The 11,441-nt window shown below is 42.5% G+C and overlaps 1 protein-coding gene across 1 annotated transcript; it reads left to right on the top strand.

Moving 5' to 3' along the window:
• Window positions 1–115: 115 nt before the first annotated feature.
• Window positions 116–10,167, top strand: ccdc92ba (coiled-coil domain containing 92Ba). The gene is made up of 4 exons (XM_057049920.1): window positions 116–419; window positions 543–677; window positions 4,540–4,587; window positions 6,616–10,167. Exons 2-4 carry the CDS (start codon window positions 545–547, stop codon window positions 7,329–7,331), a joined length of 897 nt encoding a protein of 298 aa, XP_056905900.1. The 5' UTR covers window positions 116–419; window positions 543–544; the 3' UTR covers window positions 7,332–10,167.
• The last annotated feature ends 1,274 nt before the right edge of the window (window positions 10,168–11,441 follow it).

Genomic DNA, 11,441 nt, shown 5'->3' with positions numbered 1-11,441 from the left:
GGCCTGCTATATGCATGCATACATGCGGACGTGCAGGAGAAAAGGCGATCCAGCCTCCAGCCAATCAGCTGGCCCGTTGTTGAACATCCTCCTCCTGTTCTGCTTACGACGGCTCGTTTCCGTCCTCTCGACAGCTCCTGCCCAGACATGGACTGCGCATCTTCTCCTGCAGCCGTGCGGACCGCTGTAAGAAGATCCCCGTCCTGATTCCCGGCGATGCTGGGCGCGGATGTGCGCGGCCTCTCCAGAGGAGCGCGGCTCCGCGGAGCCACCGAGCCTGTAAAAACGGCGTCACACGCCGCGAGATCGCGCTGGGATCATCTTTGTTTGGGTGAAATGGATTTGGAGCAACACCAGAGGCCAGCATGCGCACGCTGACGCGCAGTTACTAAATTTTAATACGTAGCACACATTTAAAGGTAAGACGTGTTTACATGACGGAACTAGTTGTTTCTGTGGATGCGGGTGATGGGATTTAGTGAGGGGCGTTTAATGCTGTTTGGATTAGCGACAACACATCTGTGCCATCCTTTTTGTTCCAGCCATGGCTGAGGAGAGCAGCCTGCCTCACCAGATAAGGACGGCGGAGAGGAGCGTGGTGTTCCTCAGGCAGGAGCACCTCACTTTGCTCCACGGCCTCCACCTGGAGATCCTCTCACTGCAGAAACGATGCTCAGGTGAGCAAAACACCACTGCTGTGGGGAATAACTTTTATAACTTTCATCTGACTGAAAGTGATTTTTTTTAAATCATTATTATTCATAGAATATGAAACACTCTGGGGAGATCTTCACACAGGTGGCTGAAATAAACATGGAGTGTATTCAAAATCAGTTTTAGAAAAATCACCCTTTCCTCTCATGACATTCTTAATCACACCATTCTCCCCCTCAGGGGCCCATTTGCCACTTTACTCTTTTAAAGTAGATCCCTAAATAATCTCAGTGAGGGATTCCCCCATCAGTTTAGAGCATTTCATTTAATTTGGACCACATTTGGCTGTTTTTCATTTTACTTTAACACAGAGAAACCAATCCTTTGTGGTTGTGAGGACCTGCATGTTCATTTCATGTGTGTCTGCACAGTCAATCGATGCCAGACGATGACTCCATGATGATGTCATACTGTGATTCCTGTAGGTTGCATCATTTCCTGTTTTAGGACTAATGAAGAAGTGCCGCAGTTCTTTAAATACATTTAAATGAACACGTGGACTCAGGCTGAACTCGTAAGCCGATGTGTTTAAATAGGCGGCACCTTGAGTTGCTCTCTGATGCTGCTGACATATTAGCTTGACATTAAAATCCATCCTAACCTTCACTTGAAAATGGGTCGCTTTAGGGTGGAAGAGCGATCACTTGCACTACGAAACGCTACCTGAAACACATACATACCTCTCTAGTTTAATAGTTTAATCCATCTATGCTACACCTTTTACAATCTATAGAAACAGCACATCGGGGGGAATGGTGTGTGTGTGTGTGTGTGTGTGTGTGTGTGTGGGTGAGACAGAGAGAGATTGGATTAGATGGCTTGGAGCCAAAACGGTCCTTTGTGTGATCACATCTGTTCAGTAAAGCTGTGCTTGTGTGTGTGCGTGTGTGTGTGTGTGTGTGTGTGTGTGTATGTGTGTATGTGTGTGTTGTATGGTCACAAAGACAGAGATTCACACACCACTGAAGTCAGCGTGTGAATATACATATGTATGTGTGTTCAGTGTGTTTCCCCCCATCCAGCAAGTTATACTATTTTCTTTAGTTCTGTTACATCCACATGCTTCATTGTCTCAATGAAAACAAGAAAACGCATCATCACACCCTCATTTTTCCCCTCCTGGGAGCTTCGCTGTTGTCAGATGACCTGAAAGATTTCCCCTCACAGTGCAACCTCCATCCTGAAGCCCTTCAATTACGAGTCTGTCTGGAGGGCAGCGGTCGATTTCCACATTCTGCAGAGGTTCCAGGGGACCCGCTTCATCATCTCACCACACTTCAGAATAAGCGTTTTAAGTTAACATTTTTATGTTTCTCGTTAGCTGTTGTCGCATGTGTATAATATCAGTTCCAGCATTGATCTCCATACTAAGGATGGGCGATACCACACTTTTGGGATTCGATACGATACCGATACTTTTCTTGTATTTCCATCGATATCGATACCGATACCGATACCGTTCATTTCTTACTGGCAATTTTTGTCAGTCAAAATATTATTACATTTAAGACAAATACAGACCATTTATATACAATTTATTATGGTCAATTGATTACTAGGATTTCCTTATCCTTTAAACCTGCATAAGACAGTTGTTCCATAAAAAAATAATTAGAACAATCTGACACCATCACACCTTTAGTGCACTTGAGGTATGTTATCACACTTTACTGAAGTCTCAGATTGCTTTTCAGAAATCGTATCATATTCACATTTTCTGCTTTAACACGATTGCGTCTCTGGCTGATTACTTCCTCCGGCTCTGCCTTTTGCTGACTGTGTCGGCTCGGCGCAGGCTATGTTGCACGTTGATGCTCATTCCCTATCTCCTGTCACGTGACATGGGCCAGCAGTACGCCGCCAGGTATGGGGTGTCTTGGCCATATTAATTTAAGTAACTAATCTAAAACGGCAGAAAGTGATGCATACACCCCAATTTTTTTTTTTAGTTAGTATCGATATTTATAAAAGAACATCGATACCAAATGAGTAGCTTGTGAGTATCGATATATCGATACCACGGGATCGATCTGCCCATCCTTACTCCATACCCCAGCAGGGTTATGAACCAAATGGTGCTTCAAAGGTCGAAAGATATGTTAATGCAAGTTAAAGGGATATATGGTCTGTGCCCTTCTCTTGGTTGCTCTAAACGAGCCTTTAATATAGATGACCTAGTGGAGGGTTAGCATATGGTCTGTAGAGGCTAAGTGCTTGCTGCAGGGACACTAAAGTGTTGCCTAGAAGGGCTCAGCGAGGTTGAGCAGGCGTTGCCATGTGTGCTTTTAGCTGTTCCTTTTAACCGCTGACCTCTTTTATTGGTGAGTTATCATTAGCTTTGCTGCAACAAGCGAAATAGATCCCCCGTTATTGAATTACAGACATTACTTCCATTGTGTGTTATCTCAACCACTCTGGTACCTTTTTAGCATGCGTCCTTCCGGCCGATACGAAACACAAGGTCGGGCCTTGAAACTAAATGTGTGACTGCTCACTCGGGTTACGTCGTGCAGCCTGGTTGCTGTAGTGAGCTTAGCGCCGTTTTTTGGGAAATGAATAAACTCCTGAATGTCCCTCCTGAACCACCCCGCGCAGCATCCCATAAAAATCGTGCGTACTCCACATCTGCGCACACTCTCAAAATTAAATTTTAAAACTGTTCTCAAGCATGCTGGATGTGATGGTGATCCCTTACAGCAACATTATTAGCCAGGCAAAGTCCAACTTTACGTGGCATTTGTTTTTTTGCTGGTTCTTACCTTTTATTTTTCTCACTATTTTTTAATTTTCCCTGTTTGGAGGGAAAATAGGCGTCACTGGGAGAGCAACATGTCTAAGAATAAAACAGTCACTACTGTTACGATATGTAACGGTAACTGTTACACAATATGTCAATAAATCTAAAGCCCAGCACACACTCTATTAGTAGCTGCTCATTTTCACACATTTGGCTTTCAAATATGCAATCTACTTCTTTAAGAGGCCATTTTACAGTCTTCAGCCCAGAGAGGTTGTCTGGAGCTGGAAATATAGGACACGTCTATGCCTGAAACATTTGCCTGAAACCAGCGGAACCACACACGCATTTCTGTGTTTGAGTTGTAAGATGAGGTTTTGAGGTTTAGTCCCAGCATCAAAATCAGGGACAAACAGACGTCATCGCTCTTGACAATCAGGCTGCTGCATTATCTCCTCCAAAACCACAGCCATTATGGCTGTGTTACCCTGACTACGTCATGTTATATTTAGATAATCCCACTCACCCCAGTTACACTAATTCACTCTCTCAGAGCACCCACCCTGTTTGACCTGTTTTGTTATTATTTTTGGGTCTTTGTACTTCAGAGAAGGAAAGTGAGGGTTTTTTAGCTTGTCTGCAAAATGCATGATTACTATGTAATCCCTCAAGCGTGTGGTGATTCTTTGTTTAAACCAGTTTTAAAATCCAGAAACCTTTTAAACATTTATTAAAATACCACATGAGCACACATGCAATATTGAAATACTTGCTGAAGTGATTTATTGATTTCTCCATTGATTTATTGAAGTGATTCAGTAACTAAGGGACAAGTAATGGGAACTTTTTGGCCAAATCTCTGCCGGTCATTGATGTAAAAGTTCCGATTTCCCTCGATGAATAATGAATGAGTTTGAGGAAAATATGCTGAAAAAGTGCAGCGGGCATCTGTTCTGTTCCCCGACAACATCAAACAGAAAAAAGCAGCTTTGCCGCATTAGCAGGACAGTTTGCAAAGCACATGTCATCGTATTAAATCTGAAACCGTGCATTTTGCTGCGCTAACTTGCACTACCTTCTCTTTGCAGAGCTGACGACTGAGCTGAAAACGATGCCTCAAGGCAAAAGCCAAATAGGTTTGTATGATATTTTTATACACATCATCGTCTGCTGAGCCCAGTTTAATCCATTCAGTTTAGATTTCCTACTTTATTCACTACTGAGGCTGTAAATTTGGCAGGTGAACACATAAATATTTCTTTTAGTGCTGCATCAGTGGATATTTTTATTGTCAGGGCTCTGCTGAAGTGGCTGCAACACTAAAGCCCATTAAAAAAGAATTGGGATTCCCCCAGTGTAACTGGCCAAGAAAATGTCTGTAGGATGGTTTGGAGGGTTTATGTCAATATAAAATATGTGTGGATTCCCTTATGTGGTGACTCTTTTTGTTCTGGTTCAAACATACTGTGGTTGTGTTCATCCATGTTTTGTGAAAGTGGACATCCCTGCTGCACTCACATCTCTACCCTCCACACTCCACTTTCCTCAGGCTGATCCCAGCCGTCCTCCCTCTTCGCTGGACCGCCCACTCTCCTGTATTTATTATTTCTTTATGTTATGGATGCAGACATGTATCCTCCTGGCTGCTGCCACACTGAGACCTCCAAAAATGTGACCTGTCTCTGTGGTGTTTGGACATTTGCATGACGGTGCAATGTCTCTGCACAGAGACAGGCTCCATGTTGTCACAATGAATTAGCGGAGGAGTGGGAAGAGTGTGTAGTGGTAAATGCGTGCACATGCAGGGAGAGGATGATGAAGGAGTGGAGGTATTACTGAGCCCCATCTCTGTTTCCAGGAGAGGTTATCCTCCCATCCATCAATAAAGCACAGCCCTCTTTTTCCCCCTCCCCACCCAGCCTGATCAATCCATCCTCCTCTACTCTTCTCTTCCTTGCTCTTGCTTTTTCCCCTCGCCATCCCAGCGGGGGAGTCCGCTTACAGAGTTACTTTGGTGAATAGAAAGAGACACGGAGCCACAAAAGAGTGAGAGGGAAGGAGAGAAGGGACTATATCAACTCAATTAAAGGAAAGAAGAAGACAACAGGAACCTCGGGGTGGGGGGGTGTGTGAGTATGAGCTCATCATGGGTGTGGTTGAATTCTGAGGTTGGTAAAAAAAACAAACACGTGATGACGATGGACGATGAGAAAAGTTTAAAGTCTGAATCACAGCCTCAATAGCAGAACTAAAGCTTTGATCAAGACATGAAGCCCCTCATTGCTGTTAGAGCTAAAATGGATTTTCAGGCTTTAGAGTTTCACTTCAATCCTCCCTCCACCACAAAGGCTCCTCCAGTCCAGTAAACCTGACCTATTACTATGGGCAGAGGCGCCACTCGTGGCCTCAGCGGATGTAATTTACCCCTCTGACAAACTGCCAGGCTCCATGTTGCTGCTCTGACTTTTCCACTCTGCTGTTGGCAATTTTACTGCAATGAAAAATACACAAATCCACATTTGTGTATTTGATGCTCAAAGTTATAGAGTCTCTCATAAAGAACAGCTTTAAAAAAGAGGCTTAAGAAGACATTAAAATTTCAGTGCTGGTCAGTCACAACTGTTGATTAAGAATGTTTAAATAATTTTAAGAAATCAGGTGCTTTCAGCTCTAACAGTAGCTTGGAAATTAACATACACAGTAGAAAGTGATTAAGAGGGTCTTTTAAAAAAAAGTCTATTAACAAATTTTACTACTAATAATTACATTCAACCGTGTGATTGATTTAACACATTAGCTGTAACCCCCTTAAAAGGCATCATATAATCAAGTGATGCTCCACAAGGACTACTGCTGACCACATTTTATTGACCCTGTCAGCTGAATTCACTTCTATCGTCTCCCTGAATCAGCTCTTATACCAAAGAGACTGCTGCAGATTTAACTGCCACCCTTTGAAGTAAAACCCATGTGATATACCATATGGATGCTATATGCTGCTTACAGTATGCAGTGGAAACCTGTAATAGTGAACAAGTGCAGGTTATTACTGTAATCATCGTGAATATCTGTTATCTGTCATGCAGATCATCAGTGACAGTATTGAGTTTGTTACCCTCAGGTGTGAAGCTTAGCAGTCAACTTCTGCTCTGTCTCTGTGTCAGAGTTGCAGGAGGAGGAGGAGCTCCTGGAGAACAGGTGTCAGCGGGTGGGAAGCCGGCTGGCTGAGCGAGAGAGCACCTTAGCGGAGCTCCAAAAGGAGCTTACCCAGAAAGGGGCTTTGGTTGGAGCCCTCAGAGCCAATCTCAAGGAAAAGGAGCGCCACTTCCTGGAGGAGCTCAAACTCCGCAGTCACTGCTCCAACATCCTCAACGCTGAGCTTCAGAAACAGGCAGAGACAGCGGCTTATCTCTCGTTCCAGCTGCATGCCGCCAGGCAGAAACTGCACCACCAGCGGATGCAGCAGAGGCAGGGGCTCCTGACAAGGGCCAACCCCCAGGGGGCCCAGTACGGTGCAGAGCATAACTCTCTGTCTCCATATTTACCATCAGGAGCCTCCCCTTCTTCTCCTGTGGTCAAACCCAAGCGTAAGAGCACCCGGTCATCTTTGAAAGTGGAACGTGCTCGTGAGTGCGTGCCGATTGAGAGGGTGACTGGTCCCGAGGAGCCCACGGCCATGCCTGACCCCGCTCTCTTCCTCCATCCTTGGAGACACCGGGCACACCCCAGACACACCGGAGCACAGAAACAACCTTCACTGCACTTGAATAAGGAGAGTGCAAACGGAGATGGGGAGGATTTGGGGCAGCCACGTGACGAAGCTGCCAGGCTGGTATCTTCGACTACAGCGCCCCCTGCTGCCGAGGCGAAGGCAGACTAGGGACATAGGAGGTGATTGCATTTTTCTGCAGCGTCAGACTGTTACCTGTTATCCTGCGCCTTGATAAGGAGATGAGTTTTAGCGCTTTTGTATTACACGTTTTATTTTTGAATTAGGCATTTTAATCTGGACCTGAAATCATTTTAGTGCTAAACTCTGTACCACTTAATATCAGTCTTATATGAAGTTTGATCAAATCTCTGTTTACACTGGTGTCATGCTTAGTTTACTCTGGGGCCTTACTTTAACGCAACCAGACTTCAGATGTTGATGAGTTTGACGAAGCCGCAGCTCTTTAGCAATGCTGCGTTACCCAGCCGAGCCCAGTCACATTATGAAAACCACATTTGGCACAGCTGCATGCGTAGGTTCTCATTCATCCAGATGTCACATTCTAGAGACCAGGACAGTTTTCCCCTCTCATGGGAATCCCCAAAGACTGGTGCAACAAACGGAACATCATAGCAGGGGGACATTCTTTTGAGGACGTAAATGTCCACGTTTCAAGAGCTGAGTGAGGGTAGCCATCTACGGTAAACTGGAGCAGTATCACTAAACAACTTTTAGACATCAGCGAAAGGCCACTAAAACGCCACACCACTCTTTATTTTCCTCTTCCACGATGCCGGGAACAATCAGTTGATGTTTGTGGACTTTTCCTGACACTAGTTTGCACCGGTTGACTGCAGATGTAAGCACACCTTCACACTGCTGAACTTATTCTTGTGATCTCCCTGATGGCTTGATGCCTCCGTTGATTTACATGACAATGGGGAAGCCGACCCATGTAGACCACACCTCAGCTCAGGTGAATTCTCATGCCAGGCGTGGTCAAAAATGCGTTGGATCACTTTGGAAACATATAATTAAGTTCAGCTGCCTTCCGTCTAGAACAGGTTTGGCTGAGTCAAAATCATTTTGGTGGTTTGCACATGGACATGGATCTTATCTGACTTCAGCCCTTCACATCTGCAAATGATTCTTAGGTTATAACGCAGTTACTAAGCACGTCCTGTATGTATGACTTTACACATTAAGCACCATCAATAGTCAGCTGAAATAATCTGTTAGGACACTTGAATAATGTAACAGTTATTGTAATAAAATCATATCTTGGTACTGGAACACATGACCTCAACAGCCAACAGTTGACTTTAGGCTGACAAAAATATAACTCAAAAGCATGAATTATAGCTTATTATTATTTTTGTTTACAATAAACATCCATTTCTACAGAATTTTATCCAAAGCTGAACTACTAACCTCTTCAATTTCCCATCCATCAATTTTATTGTTTTTGTTTTCAGTTGTATTTCTCTATACCCTGCCCTCTGTGTAAAAACACACTGATACGAGTTATATATGTTTGTCTTCTTGCCTCAGGAAATAATGGAGTTTTAATTGAGGTTTTTAGTGGACACCGAGCCTGAGCTGGGGCGTATATTAGCCTTGCTGTCAAACACGTCCCTAAAGTATCTGCAGGAAATAAAAAAGTTGCAAAGGGATGAGGTGTGTGTTTAGTGTCGGCCCATATTAAGAAGCTGCAGGTCTGATCTTAAAAAACAGGAAATATTAAACAATTTTAAAAGATTTTAAAGTAGAATACAAGACTACAAGTTCATGCTTCAAGGTTGTTTGTAATGTAATTAGTGCCTCATTGTGGAGGTAAAGAACATAGAGAGATGGCATGTGGAAATGTAATTTCTTAGTCAGTGTTGTGTCCTTTGATGAACAATACAACAGGTTTGTTTCCCAACTTAGGTCATGTTTTGAGCCATGATGTCATGGAGCGTTGCTCTGTGTCCTTGAACGGAGGACTGATTTTAACTGTTGTGAGACTTCTCTCACCTTCTCTGGTTAGAAGTTTAACAAGATTTTTTGCAGCATTTGTTCAATAGAGCAATATATTTGTACAGCATATTATAAGAAGTATATCAATTTTATTAACGCTGTATTTTGTAAACATGAAACCCTGTATTATTTGCCTTTTTTTCTCCCTAAATGCTTAATTTTAGGAATTTCTGAGCATCATTAGACTTTAAAAGAATCATTGTCGCATGTCGACACTTGGAGGAATGAATGACTGTTGTTGGAAGAAAATGGACTTAAGCCATGAGACTTTCTGGATGAAATGAGTGAACGTGTCTGTTTTCTCCTTTTATGTTTGCGGCTTTACAATTTCCTGAAGGACTGTCATTCAGTTTGTAATCCTTTAACTGTAAACGTGCACTCTCCTTCCTCTTGTTTAATGAGACAGCAGGGATAAATGGGGATGGATGTTCTCTCCAAAGCCGCTACTTCTCACTTCTCCCCAACGTGAGTCCTGAGATGAGACTGTTAGCTTATCTTTGTCACTATGTAACATCCTGGTAGATTAAACTCTGCAGGCATCAATTCAGCACCTTAATATTAGCTCTCGCTGAGATGATGTTATATAACAGCTCATTAAAATGGCTGGAAATTGCTGGAAAGAGGCGACATGAGGCCACGCGGTCTCTTTTCGTAGATCCTTATGTTAATAACTTGTTTTCACTGCCTGATTTGCTGCTTTAATCTCATGTCCCTCAAGAATATTGGGGAGAAAAGGGATTTTCTTCCAGTCTTCCATCCTACCAAAGGCCTGCAGAATAAACCAGATTTTCTTCATGTCTGCTCATCCTGGCTGAGTTTTGCATCTTAAAGAAATGATTCATGTGACTGAGATCCGCAGCTGGTGGATGATGATCTTTAATGGTTTGTCTGGCTCACCAGGTTGAATGATTACCGCATATACTGTGTAAACTTCTTTGGTGATCTAACATGTAAACAATACTGAAATAAAACTGAGGATTATCAATTCTGCTGCTTATTAAATTATTAGTAAAAGGATTGGGAGAGAAAAACCATGAATGTTTTGAGAAATTTGAAGCTACGTTAGATTCATTGTATTAGTTTGTTTTCCTTTTACTTTTCAAAACCATGAATACACACAATTGGACAGCACGGTGTGGTGTTTTTACAAAACAAACATGGTACAAAGGTCTCTTATAGTATTATCTCTTAGATTATTTGTGTTAGTTTTTCATGACTGAGAGAATACGTCACTGATTTTAATGTTGGACATCGCATGATTACGTCACATTACCGTGACCTGGAATTTTCGCCTTGATCATTTCTGCATCAAAGATGAGAAGGGTTGTGTTGAAAGGAATCAATTTCCTCCAAACCCAAACCCAAGGACACAAATTAGTTATTTCAAAGCCTTCAAATATTGTTTAAATGTCATCTGTGAGTCAGGGTCCGGTTTAGGTTTCTGTCTTCTTAAAATATTTTTTAAATGTGAAATTATGCTTCTTTTAAGGAAATAGTTAGTCTTTCTAGGTTACTAACTAGCAGTAAAATAGCTGAATCCAGCTGGGTTTTCTGACAAGCTGAAATAAAAATATTCTAATAGGGTGTGATATACCATGCAGTTCAAAGTAAAACACTTGCAAGTTTTAAAGTAAACATTGAGATGTTAAACAATTGCTAAGTGTACAGCACCTTGATCACTGGTATATTACTGATTTATAACAAAAGATATAAAAGGTAAAGTAAATATAATGCCAATGTTCTGTATCTTCCACATTCAGAAACAAAGTTTCCTTTCCCCTTGCTGATTATGTGAAAGATTAGAAGAGATGTCATCTTTAATGTTGTCCTCTAACTTATGCCCAGTCCAAAGAAGACTGCCATCTGTCTTTATTTTACATTGACACACACGTGTTGAATTGTGCCATGAGAAACAGAATAAAAGTATAAATAACTACGTCAAGCTAAAGTTCTAAAAGCCACTGCTGCATTGTTCCATAAACTGCTTTCTCACTGGGGGGTAGGGGGGCTGACAGCAGTTGTTCACAATGTAGGTCAAAAATCCATTAAATCTTTGTTTTTCTCTTTGTAGGCTTATTTACTAGAGGAAAGTATGGATGTCAACTGAGATACTGGTTAGAACAGTTCGAATACCCTCATATTGCAGTGTAGCAAATGTTGATTAGCCCCAAAATAAAAAGTAAAATGAAGAATTGTCGCGCGTTGCTTCCCGTAGCGCCACGCGTGGTGGGCGTGGAAAAGCAACGCAAAGGCAAAGAG

The sequence above is a fragment of the Takifugu flavidus genome, chromosome 12, assembly GCF_003711565.1.
Source record: "Takifugu flavidus isolate HTHZ2018 chromosome 12, ASM371156v2, whole genome shotgun sequence".
NCBI classification, from domain to species: Eukaryota; Metazoa; Chordata; class Actinopteri; order Tetraodontiformes; family Tetraodontidae; genus Takifugu; species Takifugu flavidus.
This window is presented reverse-complemented; position numbering and strand designations above follow the sequence as displayed.